This window comes from Callorhinus ursinus, unplaced genomic scaffold (genome assembly GCF_003265705.2).
Source record: "Callorhinus ursinus isolate GAN/ISIS: 27379988/994484 unplaced genomic scaffold, GSC_fseal_2.0 scaffold37, whole genome shotgun sequence".
NCBI lineage: Eukaryota > Metazoa > Chordata > Mammalia > Carnivora > Otariidae > Callorhinus > Callorhinus ursinus.
The window spans coordinates 5,712,820-5,732,955 of NW_027397099.1; the positions used below are offsets into that span (position 1 = coordinate 5,712,820).

General features: G+C 45.6%; 1 protein-coding gene across 1 annotated transcript in view; it reads right to left on the reverse strand.

Moving 5' to 3' along the window:
* Positions 1-17,005, reverse strand: part of SLC7A6 (solute carrier family 7 member 6) — a 35,976-nt gene extending 18,971 nt beyond the window's left edge. Inside the window, exons 1-3 of the mRNA XM_073880090.1 lie at positions 16,986-17,005; positions 15,314-15,441; positions 4,589-5,141 (exon numbers count right to left, since the gene is read on the reverse strand). Coding sequence (XP_073736191.1) covers positions 4,589-5,105 — 517 coding nt within the window. The 5' untranslated portion in view covers positions 5,106-5,141; positions 15,314-15,441; positions 16,986-17,005. The remainder of the gene's footprint in view (positions 1-4,588; positions 5,142-15,313; positions 15,442-16,985) is intronic.
* Between the last annotated feature and the right edge of the window lie 3,131 nt (positions 17,006-20,136).

The following is a 20,136-nucleotide window of genomic DNA, read 5'->3' on the forward strand; positions in this document are numbered from 1 at the left end:
CAAGAACTACCATTTTCCCCTACAGTCCCATAAGTGAGTATAAGAGCCTCTGAGCACACTGAGTCCAGTTGACAGCCTGAGGCCCCACCCACCACGGAAGATTACAAACTCCCAGAACACATATGAATAGAATGCACCCTTAGAATAGAGTTTCTCAACTTCAGCACTATTGATATTTGGGGCAAAATAAGTCTTAGTTGTGAGAGGCTGTCCTGCACTTTATAAGATGCTCAACAGCACCCCTGGCTTCTACTCACTAGATGAGTAGCACCCCTTCCAAGGAGGTGTGACAACCAAAAATGTCTCCAGACCTTGCCAAATGTTTTCTGGGCGACAAACTCACCTCTGGTTGAAAACCACTGTTCTAGGATAATGAGTAGCTAAGATAGCCTGAAATTCAAAAAAGTTGCTAGGATCTCTCTGCCAGTATAACCTGGGAATAGGGTGGGGGGGCTGCTGGAAAGTCGGGATGTGAAACAGCAATGCCTTCAAGGGCCAAGGAGGTAATGCAACTGAGCAAAGGCAAGACTGTCTGGGTATATGAGCGCCTGGGTGGCTCAGTCAGTTAAGCATCTGCCTTTAGCTTGGGCCCGTGGTCCCAGGGTCCTGGGATCAAGCCCAGGGCCGGGCTCCTTGCTCTCAGGCTGGAGTCTGCTTCTCCCTCTCCTGCTACCCACCCCCCACCGCCACCATGCTCTCTCTCTCTGTCAAATAAATAAATAACATGTATTTTTTAAAATTTTTATTTATTCATGAGAGAGAGAGAGAGAGAGGCAGAGGGAGAAGCAGGCTCCCAAGGAGCAGGGAGCCTAATGCGGGACTCGATCCCAGGACCATGGGATCATGACCTGAGCCGAAGGCAGACGCTTAACCACCCAGGCACCCTAAATAAATAAAATATTAAAAAAAAAATAAAGGGAGCAACCACTACACAAAGGCAGCTGATTGTTTCAGGAAGGAATCTGGGTCCAAGGTTGCCAGAACTTTTGATTTTTCAACAGAAAGGTCCTGGTTTTCAAATGTTGGCAAGTAATTCAAAATTGCTTACAACATTAGGCTAAACAAATATATCTGTGGGTCAAGTCTGGCCCATGGGCCACTAGCCTGCAACTCTGACCAGTTGTTATATGGAGAATGCTGGGCCCTTTCTTCTAGAATGGAACTTCAATTGTCTAGCTTGTATGGCTATAATTTCCATAGACAGTCTCCCAAAAAAACAACCTGGACCCCTCTTATCTTAATTTGAAGACTAACTCAATTCTCCTAACCTACCTAAATTTCGCCATGGATTCAGCACAGATTTTTGTGTTTTTTACCCCAATTATGAGCTAATTGGTATCTTCCAATTTTGTCTCTTAAGACCACTGCCACCCCTGCCCAAAGAGACTCCCTTCAGCACACCCCAGCTTTGGTACATGGTGTATCAGCCCAATTCTACACACTAAATTCCAAGAAGAGAAGTAAGCTGAACCCCAAAGTCTTGTCAGTTAGGACAGGACATGGTTTTATGACTTAAGCCCATCTCTGACAAGTTCCTACCTGCAGGTATGCATTATGGAAAAGCCTGGGCTTCTGGGATAGGGGCTTGAAGGAATTCTGATGGTGAGTAATCTGGGTAAAAGTACACTTGAATGGAAAAAGCCACAGATACCATGACTGCACTTCTAAGAGGTGAGGTCTCTCCTCCAATCAAAAGAGCAGTTCTGGCAAAGAAAAGAAAAAAGAGCAGTTCCTGGTATGGGGATGGGCTTCGTTAAAAAAGAACAAAAACAGTGGAGAAAATCATAAACGAAAAAAGATTTACCAAACAAAAATCTTCGGTACATGAAAAATTATATATAGAATGGTGTCCTTTGACTTGGTTATCCTTGGAATTCACCCTAAGGCCATCACGAGACCAACACACAGGCACTCTCAAGTGCTTAGATAAGAGTACAAACTCACAAAACCTTCTAGAAGGAAACTGGGTAACACATGAAGAATCCTAAAACTGTTTATTTCTTTAGACACAGGTATTTCTCCTGTATAGTTAATTCTACCCTAAAAAAAAAAAAAGGTGCAGAAACTCTTAATCTTTATATACAAAGACTCCTACAGCTATATTTATAATAATAATACAGAGCACTTACTCCATGCCAGAAAGAGAAGTACTGTACCTATATTGATTCATTTATTCCTCATGCTATTTCCATTTTACAAATGAGAAGACCAAGGCAACAGTTAACTAACTCCTCCAAGGTTAACAGCTGGGAAAAACAGCTGGTAAAGCTAGAATCAGTCCTGGTCTGGCATGGGAGCCTATGATCTTAACCACTATACCACACTGCCAGGAAACTATTTATGTGTCCCTAAACCATGTTTTCTAAGAATATCTGATGAAAGGGATTAAATATTAAAATTTTTAAAGTATTATACAAACCACAGAGAGTATGATCTCAAGAGCAAAAAGAAAAAAAATGATATATGCACAGAAAAAACAATACTAGGAGGTATTTCACAGAAATAGTAGCAATAGTTCTCTGGGAGTTAAAATTATGGGGTGGGGATGCCTGGGTGGCTCAGTTGGTTAAGCATCTGCCTTCAGCTCAGGTCATAATTCCAGGGTCTTGGGATCGAGTCCCACATGGGGCTCCTTGCTCAGTGGGGAGCCTGCTTCTCCCTCTGCCGGCTGCTCCCACTGCTTGTGCTCTCTCTCTCTCTCTCTGACAAATAAATAAATAAATCTTTTAAAAATAAAATAAAAAAAATTATGGGTGATTTTTCTTTTCTTTTTTCTATTTTTTTGCATTTTCAAAGTGCCTATAACGTCTATGTATTCCCTTTAAATAACAGTAATTATAAAAAAAAGACGCTACTTTAAAAAATGTTTCTTTTGAAGAACGTTCCATAAAAAGGGGGAAAAACATGATATACTAAATTTAAAAAGCAGAATATAAAGTTATATGCAAAGTACGATGCCAATTCTATACAAGAAAGAAATGAAGACATGATTTAATTATTAAAGGTGTTCATCTTTTGGTGGTAGATTATGGGTGACTGAGGATAAGTTCATCTTCTCCTAATGAACACATTTTATAATCAGAAAATTCTTCTTTTTTTTTAGAGAACTCAGTCAGGCCCAAGTTCTCCTGGCCAGACCCTAACACACATACAGCTGAGTACCCACCTTCCCTCCTCCTGGGGCTCCATGTGGAGGGGTTCCCTTTAACATTTGTCTTTAACAAATTCCTTAAAGTCAGGAAGCACAGTGTACCATACAATCCTTTTTTGCTAACTCCACGGTACTCTCAGTCTATTTTTAACACTGTGGATAAACTACATATACTGCCAAAACTTTTGCAAGCAGAGATATGGAAAGAACAGAGTATAATTAAGTGCCCCTGGCAGCACAGTGCTAAGGAACACAGGGAATTCTGGGCCACTTCTCAGCTAAAACACTAGCTCTACAAGATTGGGTAAATTCACAGCAATCTTCTCTCCTTTTCAGCGATTTCACAGAATCCCTCCTTACCACCTCATGAGAGAAAAAGGAAAATAAAGAGGGATCAACTGGGATCTCTCGGGTTCTGTCCTCAGAAACCCAAATATGGGGCGCCTGGGTAACTCAGTCAGTTAAACATCTGCCTTCGGCTCAGGTCATGATCCCGGGGTCCTGGGATCGAGTCCCACATCGGGCTCCCTGCTCAGCGGGGAGTCTGCTTCTCCCTCTACCCTTCCCCGTTTGTGATCTCCCTCTTTCTCTCTCGTGCGCACGCGCACTCTCTCTTCCAAATAAATAAATAAAATCTTAAAAAAGAGAGAGAGAGAAAGAAATCTGAAACACCAATGAGAAAGAGCCATTTTGGTGTGGTACCTGCTGCTTAGAATGGGCTGCAAAGAGTGGCAGTGGCAGGAAACACTGGTACTGTGGGCTGAGGGATAACACCTTGGGACCCCAACAATCTAGAGAAGCCTCTTTCCTCAGCCTCTAAACTGGTTTAAAATAAAAAGCTGGGAAGCAAAAAATAAAGTCCTCAGCACTGATGTTTTTTCTGGGTTCAGTTACAACTAGTGATGTTGACTCCAATCAAAACATCTGGTAAGACAAATGTAAGACATGCACCAACCTGTCACATAGACTGGGGAACAGGACTCTGGAACAGTCAAGAGTAGAAGGAATGTGAGGCACCAAAAGCCACAAAGAAACTCAAACTTCTCTCATCCCTAACCTTTACCCTTACTTATCTCTCAGGGTTAAATGACTTTGGTGAAATTACTTCAAAAGGTAAGATGCGGGGCGCCTGGGTGGCTCAGTCAGTTAAGCATCTGTCTTCAGCTCAGGTCATGATCCCAGGGTCCTGGGATTGAGTCCCGCATCAGGCCCCCTGCTCAGCAGGGAATCTGCCTCTCCCTCTCCCTCTCCCCCACCCATCCTGCTCCTGCTCTGTCTCTCTCTTAAATAAATATTAAAAAAAAAAAAAAAAAAAAAGGTAAGATGCCTCTCTTCCCCGCCAAAAGCAAAATATGGTGTTCAAGTATCAGTTACCATTAGCATTATTAAAGGAACCCACACCCTCAAACATACTCCGCCACTAAACCCCAGACTTACATATGCACGCAGCAGCGAGGAGACGGCAGGCCAGGTATGGGGGATCACAGGTAGGGAACGAGGGCTGGATGATGTAGTTGGCGAAGGTGATAGCAATGATGGCCTGACTGGTGGGCTCAACAATTAGCAAAGAGGCCCACAGGCGGATAAAGGCAATGAAGCCCCCAAAGGCCTCTAGAATATAAGCATAGCTGGCCCCAGACTTGGTGATGGTGGTCCCCAGCTCTGCATAGCAAAGGGCACCAACAACGGAGAAAAGCCCACCAATGGCCCATACGACCAGAGACAACCCATAGGAGGCAGTGTATACCAGCACGCCCTTGGGTGAGACAAATATTCCTGAGCCAATCATGTTGCCCACCACCAGGCTGACCCCATTCAACAGCGAGATCTCCTTCTTTAGCTGCATAGCTTCTGCGGTCTGTTGAGGTTGCATGCTGACATCTTCCTTGGGCTGGCTGGCCTCGGGAATGAGATGGTAGGTTGGTGTGGGACTCTCCAGCTCCCTGGCTTCCATGACAAATGTTTCCTTCTCACTTGTGTTTACTGTGGCCTGGCAAAGAATATCAAAGAATATAAGTATGTCAGTCTAGGGCAGAAGCTGATGAGTCTCTGGTTTAGACCCGCAAAAACAACCTCTTATGTAGGAACAGCATGCCTTACACACAGACCTAAATATAATGAGGTTATCTCCGTTTCCACCACAGGACACAGAGAAATAAATGGAGGCAGGCAAACACCTAGTGTTCCCAAGAAACATAACTGTGAGAGCTCAGCTGATGGCAACTTCCAACAAGAGGTACCTGGCTTGACACCAAGAATAGGTTGGCATTAGGTTTATCCATAGCATGGATTCTCCCTGAGGTGCAGGTTTTGGTCTGGTCTTACCATTTTAAAACCTACAAACCTGTCCTGCAAAGACCAGACTCCCACTGCCAGGTTAGTCAGCCTGATAGGCTTTTCACTGCCCACACCCATCACCTCCACCCAAACATAAACAGGAACTTCTGCAGTATCCAGCAACATGTGGACAAGTCTGTAGCTACTCTCAGGCCAGCAAAGAACATGAGCAGGTGGTGAGAAAGGCTAGGAAGATGCTAAGACCAGGGCCATTGCAAAGACTAGAATAAGGAAAGGACCTTCATGAAAATACACACCTGTGTGTTGCTGTGTCTACAATATCAATCTTATTTCCTACGTTGCTGCTTGCCCATTCAATACATCTCTTTTTCCAAAGTGCCCAGAAAAGAGAGAATATAATTAAGACCCGATGGAGAAAGAACATCCAGAGGGCACCCTAACATGGGACTTGACTGCTATCAGTTTATTTGTTTTCCTCCTCAGCATGCCCTCACTACCATCTGGGATTGCAAAGAGATTCTCCCAGAACAGGACCCAGGAATTTTGACACCCAATCAGAGCTACATGGCTTCTCTTATCCACAGATCTGGCATTAGAAGGCATCCCATAGGGAGATGGCACACACTACTACTTTTGGTTTAGAGTTGAGCCAGTCCAGAAACCTCAAAGAAGTTAGATTCCACAACAACCTATATATGAAAAACCCAGAATCTGTCAGAGGAGGACAAGCACTTCCTGAACCTGCACTCTCAATTCCTGTGCCCCAGTAATCAGGAATTCAGATCACCTACTTACTCCCACCTCATCTTCTGGATAAAGGAATCCTATAAGCCATATGATTCCCACCCAGGAATCAGTCTTTTAAGGTCCCAGAGATAACTTCAGGGATAAGAATGAGATCAGCACATCATCTTCCCAGAAGCCTCTCATCTACTCAACAAAGATGGAAGTGCCAGAACCTTACCTCACGGAGCTCAGAGCGAGGGAACCATAGCCACTCAAGAGTAAGCAGTTCTCAGGGAAAACTTCAGTCTCCACAGCTCCATCCAAAACTCCTGCCTTACCTGTCCTGGTCCCCTGCCAGGGTCTGGACTGGAGATCAAGAGAAAAAACTCCTCTGGGGCACTACCAAGCCTTCCTTTACTCCCAGCCTACCTCTGCTTAGATGAGATCTGGCTTTAAGGCGCACCACTCTTTCTTTCACTCTTGGCACCAAGCCACGCAGGTTTCCCTAGGCAGGCACAGGCACGTGGGTACATACTTGTTTTCACGTGTCTGTCAGGTGAGCCAAAGCAACCATGAAAACAAACCTGGAAATAGCAGAGGAGCCTATATTCTCACATGAGTCAGGTGCAGAGAGACCTATATTGCCTTTTTCCACCCAACTCAACACAGAAGCAAGCAGAGAAACCTGGTCCCAGTGACCGCTTCAGCCTCCCCTCTATTCTATCAGACCCTAGCAGACGGGGAGAGGAGGCTGGGGCTCCCACATATTCTTTTTGGACCTCTGACACCAGATGTATGGGTTTTCTTTTTTTTTTTTTTTTTTTTAAGATTTTATTTATTTATTTGGCAGAGAGAGAGACAGCCAGAGAGGGAAAACAAGCAGGGAGAGTGGGAGAGGGAGAAACAGCCTTCCCGTCAAGCAGGGAGCCGATGTGGAGCTGGATCCCAGGACCCTGGGATCATGACCTGAGCCAAAGGCAGACGCTTGATGACTGAGCCACCCAGGCGCCCCAGATGTATGGGTTTTCTACACATCAAGCAATTCTGCAACACCAGACAATTTAACTCAATTCTGATGATGAGGGAGCAGAAGACAAGCTGAGGACAAAGCACAAGCTGACACCCCACAACCCCCACCCCCAAGGTGAGATATATGTGACATTCCTCAGCACTCTTGGCTGCCCTAAAGCTAAGGGAAGAAAAAACAAATGGTTAATTTATAGAGATTATAGTCCTACAGGACAGGAGTCTCCCTTAGTTTACAAATGTCTTGGTGATTTATGAGAAAAAAGCACTTATCAATAACCTAACTTCCAGAAGGAAATGTAGATAAAATTAAATGTCCTTATAACCTGCAGCCCATTGACAAATACTTGAGGCAGGCAGAGTATAATGTCCAGGAAGCTCCCAACTGTCTTCATATTAATGCTTTACTAGAGAAGGGTTCAGTCCCACAAAACTGCCCCCTCTTCAGATGCCAAATACAAGTCCAGGTTGTTACCAGTGCTTCCAACTGACTGGCTATAAATTGGAGGGTCCCACTATCCCTCCTTGGGTTTAATTAATTTGCTAGAGTGGCTCACAGAACTCAAGAAAACAGTTTACTTACTAAATTACCAGTTTAGTATAAAAGGATATAACTCAGGAACTGCCAGATGGAAAAGATGCATAGGGCAAGGCATATGGGAAGGGGTGTGGAGTTCCATGCTCTCTCTGGGCAAGCTATTCACCCAGCACCTCCACCTGTTCACCAACCTGAAAGCTCTCCAAACTCTGTCCTTTTGGGGGTTTTATGGAGGCTTCATTACACAGGAACGACTGATTAAAATCATTGGCCATTAGTGCTTGATTCAATCTCCAGCCCCTCTCCCCTCCCCAGAGGTCAGACTGGACTCAAAGTTCCAACAGCCTAATCACACAGTTGATTCCTCTAGCAACTAGCCCCCATCCTTAGAAGATCTGGATACTTTCCAAAAATCACCTCATTAACATAAACTCAGAAGTGGGTTGAAAGGGACTTGTTATATAAATAACAAAAGACACCATTTCACTTTCATTGCCCTGGAGCTATTTCAGGAATTGAGAACAAAAGCAAATGTTATAACAGAACATGCCCCTATGGCTCCTATATAGGAAATTATAGGAGCTGTGTCTAGAAACAGTGGATGAAGACCAAGTATGTATTTAATCACAAGATCACTGGGAAAGAAAGAGGGAAATTCATTTCACTGGAAAATAAAATTAGTATAAAATGGAATTGCCTTAACTTCTAACTTCCATTTAGGATATAGAAAGCTGGGAAAAGCATCACTCCAACTCCAATGACAAGAAAAAGCCACACGATCTACAAAACCATAACTTTTCTTGAAGCCATCAGAGAGCTGAGGTTACAGGGCAATCTACCAGACTGAAATTTTAGGAAAAACAGGCACCTCCATGAAGAGACGCAAGCTCTGGTTCACCTGTGGCAGAGGGAGAATGATGGGACCAACATGCAGGCAAGTAAGAAGAACTCAGGTACAATTTTTAATGAATTACTAAAGGTCTTGTGTGGTTTAGCAAGAGCATAGACACCCAGAGGTTTTTCTCCACAGACTTCAGTAGACTGGATGTTCATTAAAAAATACTACGCAGGAGGCCAGAGACAGCTTCTCAGTAGTGCTAGTCTGGAGAAGGAAAGCAATCACTACTCTGGGAAAAATGCAAAGGTCCACCCAGTCCTTTTTCTAAAGAATAAAAATCTTACACCTCTGGGGAAAGGGTGGTAAACTCTGTCCCTCCAAAGGCAGCTGGGGCAGAGTAAAAGAAAAATAAAACACCCCTTTATGCCTGGGGGAAAGGCAGGAAATTCTGATCTGGACCATTAGAAGTATCCTACCTCTGGGGCAAGGGCAGGATCACCAGAAAGATCTACACCCCTCTTCCCCCCAGACCCAGAAAAACAGGGCCTGCCTAACACTGAGGCTGAACCAAGACAACAGAGAATCCCTGCTCCCCACCAGCAGGTAAGCAAGCACCCAGCAACAAAAGAAAGACCTAAAGCTGAGAGTAAAGCATAATAAACATTGAGGAAAAGCCCTCCCACCAGTAAACTCATCCTAAACCTGAGGAATTTGAAGCCCCCGTGTGCATCTAAGGTAACCACAACAACAAAACCCAAACCCAACTCACCTCCTAACTGACTGGAACTCCCACACTAATACCCTAACAAAAGAAGAGATGTACCTAGAATAAATACTTGCCTCAGTTTCTACTGTTTTAAGTCCTACATCTAGCAATCAGTAACAAATTACAAGCAACACAACAAAAAGCGAGAGAATCCATTACCGAGAAGCAAAGTAATCAGGGGCACCTGGGTGGGTTGTTAAGCATCCAACTCATGATTTTGGCTCAGGTCATTATCTCAGGGTTGTCAGATCAAGCCCCGTGTCAGGCTCTGCACTCAGCAAGGAGTCTGCTTGGTATTCTCTCTCTCCCCCAAACAAACAAACAAACAAATAAAATCTTTAAAAAGAAAAAAAGCAAAGAAGCAAAGTAATCAACGGGACAAGACTTAGAGATGACCCGGATATTGGAACTACCAGACAAGAAATTTAAAATAACTATGATTAATACATTAAACAATCTAATGGAAAAGTTAGACAGCATGCAGAAACAGATGTGAAATTTCAGCAGAGGGATGAAAACCATTAAGAGTCAAAGTGGGAAAAAGTGAAAAAAAAAAATAGAATGGAGCCCCCAAGAGCTGTCGGATAATATCAAATGGTCTGAGGTAAATATAAAAAAATACTTTTTGGAAAAAAAAACTTTGGGGGTGGCTATTTTTATTTGCTTTAGAATATAATTGACTGCCTCAAGTAAAAATAGTAGCAATGAATTGTGGATTTATAGCATATATAAAAGTAAAATGTATGAGGGGAGCCTGGGTGGCTCAGTCAGTTGAATATCTGCCTTCTGCCTTGGGCTGGGATCATCCCAGGGTCCTGGGATCAGCCTGCATTGGGCTCCCTGCTCAGTCAGGAGGCTGCTTCTCCCTCTCCTTTTGCCCCTCCCCCTGCTCATTCTCTCTCTCTCTCTCTCTAATAAATAAAATCTTTTTTAAAAAAAGTAAAATGTATGACAACAAAAGCACAGAGACAGAAGGAAGAATTGGGAGTTATACAGTTGTAAATTTCTTATATGTGAAATAATGTAATTTACTTAAAAAAACACTAAACTAAAAAGATTAAAAGGAGGGGTATAAATAATGAACCAAAGGTGGAAATAAAATAAAAAAAATACTCAAACCAAAAGTAGGCAGTAACATGGATGGACTTAGAAGGTATTACACTTAGAGAAATAAGTCGCTCAGAGAAAAACAAGTATCATGTGATTTCACTTATCTAAAAAACAAAACAAGTGAACAACAACAAAAAAGGACTCATAAATACATCAAACAAACTGGTGGTTGCCAGAGCGGAGGGGGGTGAAGGGATGAGCAAAAGAGGTGAAGGGGGATTAAGATGTACAAACTTCCAGTCATAAAATAAATAAGTCACAGAGACAAAAAGTACAGCATAGGGGCGCCTGAGTGGCGCATTCAGTTAAGCCTCCAACTCTTGATTTCGGCTCAGGTCATGATCTCAGGGTCGTGGGATCAACCGAGTAGGGCTCCCCATGCTCAGTGGGAGTCTGCTTGTTCCTCTCCCTCTGCTCCTCTGCCACTCATGCTCTCCTCTCTCTCAAATAAATAAATAAAATCTTTTTTAAAGAAGTACAGCATAGAAAATATAGTCAATAATATTGTAATAGCAGTGTATGGTGACAGATGGTACACTAGACTTATCATAGTGAGCATGTATGGAATTGTAGAATCACAATGTTGTACACCTAAAACTAATATAACATTGCATATCAAATATACTTAAGTAATAAAAAAATTTTTAAGAAGGCAGAAAAAAAAAACATATGCAACAAACAGAAAACAGAAGACAACTAGCAAGATGGATGATTTTAACCCAACTATCCCAATAGTAACATGAAATGTAAATGATCTAAACATACCAATTAAGAGATAGACATTGACAGAACAAATTAGATAAAAACGCAAAACCCAACATGTAGTCTATGAGAAACACGCTTTAAATATAAAGACATCAGGGCACCTGGGTGGCTCAGTTGGTTAAGCGTCTGCCTTCGGCCCAGGTCATGATCTCAGGGTCCTGGGATCGAGCTCAGCGAGGAGTCTGCTTCTCCCTCTTACACTCCCTCTGTGCTCTCTCTCTCTCAGTGAATAAAATCTTAAAAAAATAATAAATATAAAAACATAAAGGGGTGCCTGGGTGGCTCAGTTGGTTAACTTTTTATCTCAGCTCAGATCTTGATCTCAGGGTAGTTGGTTCAAGCCCCTCGTTGGGCTCCATGCTGAGTGTGGAGCCTACTTAAAAATAAACAAATAAATATAAATAAGTTCTAGGTAAAAAGATAGGAAAAAATAAATCACGCAAACACTGATTGAAAGTTGGAGTAGCTATATTCACATCAGACAAAATAAACTTCAGAATAAGAAATACTGCTAGGGATAAAGAGGGACATTACATAATGACAAAGAGATTGATTCACCAAGAAGACAATTCTAAGTGTGTGTTTCCTCCAACAACATAGCTTCAAAATACATAAAGCAATATCATAGATATGAAAAGAGAAATACACAAATCCACGATTATGTTGAGACTTCAAAGCACCTCTCTCAGTCATTAACAGAATATGCAGACAAAAAATCAGCAAGATCTAGGGGCACCTGGCTGGCTCAGTCGGTAGAACATGAGACTCTTAATCTCAGAGTCATGAGTTCAAGCCCCATGGAGGGGGTGTGGGGGAAAAAAAAATCAGCAAGATCTAAAAGGCCTGAAAATGGAATGTCCCAACATAGCTCTTGTCTAAGTAATTATGTGAATTCTGAGTGGGAAAGAAAAAAAATAGTATCTGCAATAGGGTTTACCTCCACACAGGAGAGGGGGACAGGCTAGAGGTGGGAGACAACCTTCTAAGCAGAAAAAACACTGCTTTGGCTCCTTAAGTTTCACAACAGAGTATCAATCCTACTATATCGCAGTTGGTATCAGAACACTGTTAGGAACCCTCCCTCAAGATGCTCCCTGAGGCCTTTAAGACCAATTCCAACCTTCTTAGCAGGGCCTTATCACTATGTCCTGCACCACCCCACCCCGACCCCAAAGTCCCACCCAAGGTCCAGTCCCACCCAAGGTCCTGTCCCACTGAATTACTTGCAGTTTCTAGAACCTGAAGTAGTCCAGGGTTTCCAAAGTCCATGAGACAAACATATTTTTGCTCATACTGAGCCCTCTAACACCCTTCTTCTACCACCTTTTCCCCAACAGCCTAGCTGCCATCTTTCTCCATATATCTCTTTGTGCCCATAAGATTTGTAGTACATACTTCTGCCTTAGCAGCCACCTCATTCTGTTGCATTTACTTAGCTTCAGTCTCCCAACTAGTTTGTGAGTTCCTCATCTATTTTAACAGCACCCAGGACAAGGCCTAGCACAGGTTCAGTACTCAGTCCATGATCACTGAATAAAATACACCAAGAACAGAAAATAGCTAAGAGAAAATACACAACAAACCCTACTGAAAGTCTAAGACCTTAAGCCACCTGCTCGCCAGAACAATAAGCAAAAAAAGCCTTAAGTAAAGAAAAGTGATCAAACAGAAAATTCAGTCTGAGACAGTGGTTCCTAACATTTTGTCAAAGTACTTGTTCTTTAAGTAACAGATGATGGAGAAAAAAATGATAAAAAGCAACTATGACTACAATAATGGTTTTGAATTCATTTGCATTTAATCAGTCACCATAGTATCTACATACATTCTCAAAAGGGCAGTCCATACCTGTGTGAGATGCACTGTTTATCCTATCCCCACAGAATAGATTTGCAGACCTTCTTCAACAATGGGATGAAAATCAAGGAGCTAATAACTAAGCCGCTATCTCCAGCTCAGTAGCCTGGTATTTGGGGGAAAGAGTGTGCAACAAAATCTTATCAGATCACCCTCTATGAACTGGCTATCCTTCTGCCTTCAATTTTTATCCAATTGATAAGAGATAGCGGCATCTGAAGATCACACACAGTATCAGATTCTCAGTCTCTCTCATACAGTTTCTAAAATCACTATTGAAGGGGCGCCTGGGCGGCTCAGTCGTTAAGCATCTGCCTTCGGCTCAGGTCATGATCCCAGTGTCCTGGGATGGAACCCTGCATCAGGCTCTCTGCTCAGAGGGAAGCCTGCTTCTCCCTCTCCCACTCCCCTGCTTGTGTTCCCTCTCTCGCTGTCTCTCTCTCCCTCTCTGTGTGTCAAATAAATAAATAAAAAATCTTAAAAAAAAAAACACCATTTACTTTAAAAAATAAAAAAATAAAAATAAATAAAATCACTATTGAAGACAATTTCCAAATTCAGCATAGCCTCTAAGTTTCTGTTGTGAAAAACTAGCATTAAACCCTGCCCGTAAGGACACAATGCAGCTTTCTAGCAGGTTTTCATCCTATTTTACAGGCTCCTGTACCAGATAATAAAGGAATTCATCAGACCACTAACACCGCCTCATGAAAATTTAACCATGAAACTATCATATGCAATTTTAAGGGGGAAAAAAAAGGAAGAATCTTTCAAAGTTCAATTACAAAGAATACTTTACAAGCTGGATTTAAAAACTCTTTTATAGGGGCACCGGGTGGCACAGTTGGTTAAACGTCTGACTCCTGGTTTCTGCTCAGGTCATGATCCCAGGGTTGTGAGATGGAGCCTTATGTTGGGCTCTGTGCTTAGCGCAGAGTCTGCTTAAGACTCTGTTTCCCTCTTCCCCTCCTCCCATGCCCATGCTCTCTCTCTCTCAAAATAAATAAATAAATCTTTATTTTTTTTTTTAAGATTTCATTTATTTATGTGTCAGAGAGAGAGAGAGAGAGTGCACGAGCACAAGCAGGGGGATCTGCAGGCAGAAGAAGAAGCAGGCTCCCCGCTGAGCAGGGAGCCCAATGTGGGGCTCAGCCCAGGACCCTGGGATCATGACCCAAGCAGAAGGCAGACCCAACCAACTGAGCCACACAGGCATCCCAAATAATCTTTTAAAAAATAAAATGGCACCTGGGTGGTTCAGACGTTAAGCATCTGCCTTCGGCTCAGGTCATGATCCCAGGGTCCTGGGATTGAGCCCCGCATCGGGCTCCCTGCTCAGTGGGAAGCCTGCTTCTCCCTCTCCCACTCCTCCTGCTTGTGTTCCCTCTCTCACTGTGTCTTTCTCTGTCAAATAAATAAATAAAATCTTTAAAAATAAATAAATAAAAATAAAATGAAATGAGAATTCTTGGGGCGCCTGGGTGGCTCAGGTCATGATCCCAGAGTCCTGGGATCGAGCCCCATATCAGGCTCCCTGCTCGGCAGGAAGCCTGCTTCTCCCTCTCCCACTCCCCCTGCGTGTGTTCCTTCTCTCGCTGTGTCTCTGTCAAAATAAATAAATAAAAATCTTAAAAAAAAAAAGAGAGAGAACTCTTTTATAATTGGTGGCTATAAGGGAAAAGATTGTTGAGAAAAATACTAAAATCTCTACTGTGGTGAAAACATAGAGGACTCTTTCTTTTTATACTTCTCTGAGTCTTATATATTTTCCACAATTAATAGGCGTTAACTTTTTTAATGCTTAACTCCTTCTCTCTCTCTCTCTCTCTATATATATATAGTATCCCTATATCAAATGAAAAAGTTACATAACTCTACATTTATGTTTTTACCTAAGATACCAGGAAACTCAATATCAAATTCAGCACCTAATCACAGTGAATAAATACCCTCACTTTCAACAGTATGTGATATCTAGTCTTTTCCATCGACTTTGGTTTTCAATTTCTTTTTAACAACCTCATTGAAGTATCTTTAATTATAAACCACCACAATTACTCTTTAGAAAAAGATACAATTTAACATACAATTTTATATAATATAGTGTTACATAACTGTTAATTATATGTGAGCCATTTTCATTAATAGTATCCTGTTCGCATCTTGCACAAATAACTGAAACTCTTTACAAATCGCAAAGATCCAAGATCTAATAGAGAACAGAGCAATAATATTCACCTGTGAGGAAATAAGCAAACATCACACTTTCATAAGCTGCCTCATCATAAATGGTCAGGTACTGAGAAGAAAATGGAAGTCTTCACACCAAGGCCTAATTCCATTTGTCTGTCTTGGCCATTTAACCTCTGCAACAAAGAGTAAGAGGCAGCTTATCAAAAAATGAACCTAATAAGCAACAGGATGATATTTCCCTTTGTAAAATTTAAGTTTTACATGCCTGGCAGGGGCAGCACTCAATTACTGAGAAGTTCTGTCACACCCACAGTGGAGTGTAACTGAAGCAACCAGCCCACATGTGTCAGAGAACCAACCCGGTCATCTCAAATCATGCAAGTCCCAGGTCCTGTAAGCCCTGTTTGCGTCACTTTTGTAAAAATGTATCCACATCCTGGAGACTATAGCAGGAAACACGCAGGACAGAGGTCAGGAAATTTCCTGTACCAAGAAGGGCCAAGGAGATCAGTCACATAACTGGTATTTACTTTTAGTCTGCAATAAAAAAATATGTCCACAGCCAGACAGGGAAGAAGGAAGATATGAAAAAAAATCGTGTTTGTGGTTTTCTGCGTTTTTGTCAGGAGAGGGAAATCAAATATAAGAACTTGAATGGCAGTCTGAGAACAAAGTTGGGAAGCAAAAGCCATTAGCACACAAGGGCACCTTAGCAATGTAGGCAGACTGGGCAGTTTCCACCTAAAGGGCTTCACAGCAAGCAAGGAGAGACAAAAATGAGCTCAGGAAGCACTCACAGACTTTCAAAAAGTCTGCTCCTCCCAGATCTTCAAATCAGAGAGCAGCTCTCAGAGAAGCACCAGATGGCTGAGCATTCGGCTACCGCGATGCTAGATTTGCTGGCAGTGCTTTTTTCCCCCCCATCAAGGGCAGAGACCTAATTCTTTTGAACTGTGTCACCAAGCACACAGCCCAGTGCACACAAGAGGTACTCAAAAACATCTGTTAAATATTGATTCCAATTTATACTGATCATTACACAATGTGGTACCCAGACTGTTTGCTCAGTGCTTAGTGAAGAATTCTCAGAATGTTTTACAAATATCTCCTTCCATTTATAACATGAGATGATCAAACAAGGTGACAGGACATGAAGACACGAGAGAGAGCCATCACAGCAGGAGCACCCGGTTCCCTAGCACCAACAGGCCAGCCCTGCAAGCTCGGGCGGGCCCTAGAAAATCTCGCAGCATCCCCGGAAGCTCTGATCCTGCGGTACAGAGTCTTGCACTTGGCAGTTTCTCACAGCCCAGGTTCTCCTTCTCATCACACTCAGCCTCCAGTATCTCCCCGTCTCTCACACAGTCAGCACTGCACTCAGGGACTCACCAGTGTCCCTCACACTCTCAGCCTCTCCCACACTTGTGGAGTCACCCTCACACTCAGGCTCTCACACCCTCTGGGTTTCTCTCTTTCTCCCTCTCTCTCTCTCTCTCTCTCTCTCTCACACACACACACACACACACACACACGCGCGCGCGCGCGCGCCCTCTCTCTCTCTCCCCCCCCTTCTGGTCTAGGGCGCCTGTCTCTCACGCACACCCAGTCTCCTTCACACCAAGGTCTCTCCCATACTATCAGCGTCATCTTCTCACTCAGGGTGTTTCTTGCGCACACACACAGTCACGCTCAGACTCAGGGGGTCTCTCACACTCACACACGTAGTCTTCCTCACACGCTCAGTCTTCCACTCAGCGTTCCCCACACTCCTGGAGCCACCCTCACGCTCGCAGTCCCTCTTACACGCACAGCGTCACCCCTCCGGCACGCTCTCGCCGCCGCGTCTCTCACGTGCCACCGGCCCGCCCGCTCCGCGCCCGGGTTGGCGGGCCCGCACCCCGCACGTTGCGGCGGCGGCGACCCCGCAGACAGTTCGGCCTCCAGGACGCGGCCCCGGCCCGGCCCGGCCCGGCCCCGGCCCCGGCCCCGCTTCCCCCGCGCACCCGCCCGCGGCCCGTTACCTCGCAGTAGCCAGGCGCCGACAGGATGCTCGGTAGCTCGACCGCCGGGGCCGCCGCGGCCGCTCAGGCCCCGCCCCCGCCACGTCACGCGCCGCCGGATCGCGACAGCGCGCGCCGCGTCGGGACAGGACGCCTAGCTCCGCGCGCGGGGTCGGATTGCGGCGTCACTTCTGGGCCCCTGGGGCCGGCCCGGCTCAGAAGTGCGGTCCCAGCGTCTGCGTGCACTTGGCTGCCCGTGACTAGGGCCCGGCCACCCTCGCTCTAAATGGCCCGCACAGCCGGTTCCTATGTGGCTCTTGGCCACATAGCTTACACAAGGAGCTCTAAACAGTCGCCATACCCTGTTCACCACCAACCCCTTCCCTACGCGCTTTAGGAAGACCTGTCCTCCCACATTCACAGCTCAGCTCCAGCCAAGTCCACTGAGGCCTCCACAGACACATGGACACTGTTGTGCTTCTGTAGCCACCACCACCCCCCCTGCCCCCTGGGGCTCAGGCTTGAGGACATTATTCCATCCTCAACTTGTGTGACCCTACTAACATCCCCTGGGGGGGGGGTAGCTGCACCCTCCTGTCTTCCTCTACCTCTGGCTGCTGCTCCTCCTCCTTTCCTTCTGGGGGCTCTTTTCCTCTGGTAGCTCTGGGCTCTTCTAGGTCTCCTGACCTCATGGGCAGCTGAGCCCTCCACCTTAGCTTCCTTTCCACAACCTCAAGCCATGACTCTCTCCTGGAACATGGAGTCATTTCCCCTGACACGTGTTTACAACTGCACACCCTCTAATTCCAGACTGACCATACCCAAAGCCCTGTTTCCCCATCACCCAGGACGCAGCCAGAGATGGGCAGCACACCTGCCCCCCAAGGACCTGCAGATCTTCTCAAGGTTTTCTTCACTCCAGCTCTAGTAGCCTCCCGATCCCTACCCTTGCCCAGCACCTACTCCCGCCAGGCAGCTCACTCCCACAGGAGAATGACTTTGTATCTCCTCTGCCTAAAAACCCCTCCATTCTCCTACCTATAGACCTGAGACAATGAACCTCGAAGAACCCTCACTCGTATGCCCTCCTTGTGCTCTCGGCTTGGACTACCCTCCCTAAGTGTGAATGAGAGTGCTTGTACATTTGGAGTCATTAGAATCTGACCCTTTAACCCCTGGATCCCTTCCTTCTGTCTCCCTGGCCAGGCAGAGGAAGGACTGCGCTCACTTGTGTCACTCAGTGGCAGCTGGTCCACTTACCCCTGCAACAAACACATACATGACCTGCCAGCATCCAGCTCTCTGGCTTTGCTGTCTCACACCCGGTTACAACCCACCATGAAAGCCCACTATGCAGCAAGCACTGAATCGGATGTTCCCCAATACCATCAGTGTTCCTCAGGACCACCCTGCGGGGTACATTTATTCAGCTCCATTCTTCAGATGAGCAAGCTGAGGCTCAGGGAGGTAAGGAGACTCCCCAGGCTACTTGCCTGGAGCTGGTAGAGCTCAGATTTGAACCCCAGTCGGCTGGTCTTAAAGCCTGCTGACTCCATGCTCTCTCTCTGCAGCTGTGAAACCAAGGATGGCAGTGGGGCTAAAACAGGTCACGGGTGAGTAGGTGGCTGTTAAGGCCACCACAAGGAGTGGCAGGGGAGGGTGGGTGTCAGGGCAGAGCTGGGACTCAGGCTGGGTAGGACCTGGAGGTAAGGGTTTGCACCCTTTTGTGCTGTTACCCTTTTACCAGAGCAAGCAATTGCAGCTGGACCCATGTATCGCTGGGCGTCCTCACCCTCTCTGGGCCACCCTTCTTCCAGGTTTGGCCAATAACTAGTGCAGTGAGGGTTCAGAGCGCCCTCTAGTGGTCCAGGGTGTATTGAAGCCTGAAGCCCAGGCCGGGAGGAGGAGGGGCTTCAGGAGACTAGGGCCCGGCCACCCTCGCTCTAAATGGCCCCGCACAGCCGGTTCCTATGTGGCTCTTGGCCACACAGTTTACACAAGGAGCTCTAAACAGCCGCCACACCCTGTTCACCACCAGCCCCTCAATAATGTCCTCAAGCCTGAGCCCCAGGGGGCGGGGAGGTGGTGGCTACAGAAGCACAACAGTGTCCATGTGTCTGTGGAGGCCTCAGTGGACTTGGCTGGAGCTGAGCTGTGAATGTGGGAGGACAGGTCCCCAGGAACTGGGGCTCCCACCACCCCCACAGCCCTCAACCCCCTCTCTGGGCTCTGCACTACAGACAATCCTGGACCCCATCCCTATACATGTTTCCCTGTATCAGGCTCTCTGTTTCCCTGTCTTTATCCATCTCCACTGGTTCCCAGTCTTGGTCCCTGTCTCTGCCCATCTTGGTCTCTGACCTAGTCTCAGCCTAGTTTCTCCTCCTCCCTCAGTCTCTGTCCCAAGGGAGACAGATGGTGGGCAGACAAACTGAAGAAACAAAGTAGAAGGGTGGTGTCTTAAAAAGAACTCTAGGGTCAAAAGATGCTGAGACCTGAAAGGTGAGAGAGGACAAAAAGGTTGGGAGGCAGAGTCCAGCCAGGGTGACCTGAAGGATTGTCCTCTGCCCCCAGCTCTGTGGCAGCATGTGGGGCCTGCCAGCCAAGCAGGAGCAGAGGGAAAGCAGGAGCCACATTCCAGTGGGAATGTTTCAGGTCCTGGTTCTTAATCCCAGGAGGGGAAATAGATTCCAGGAGATGGGGCAGGAGGGTAAGGCCCAAATAGGTACACAGGAGCCATGCTTTGGTGCTGAGAGAACCCATCAAGGCCCCAGAAAGGGTCTAGCCCGACTACCTACCTCTCTAGCCCCCTCAGCCCTCCACTACCTCCCTCCTCTCATGCTCAGAACAGAGCCTCAGCCAGGGTAC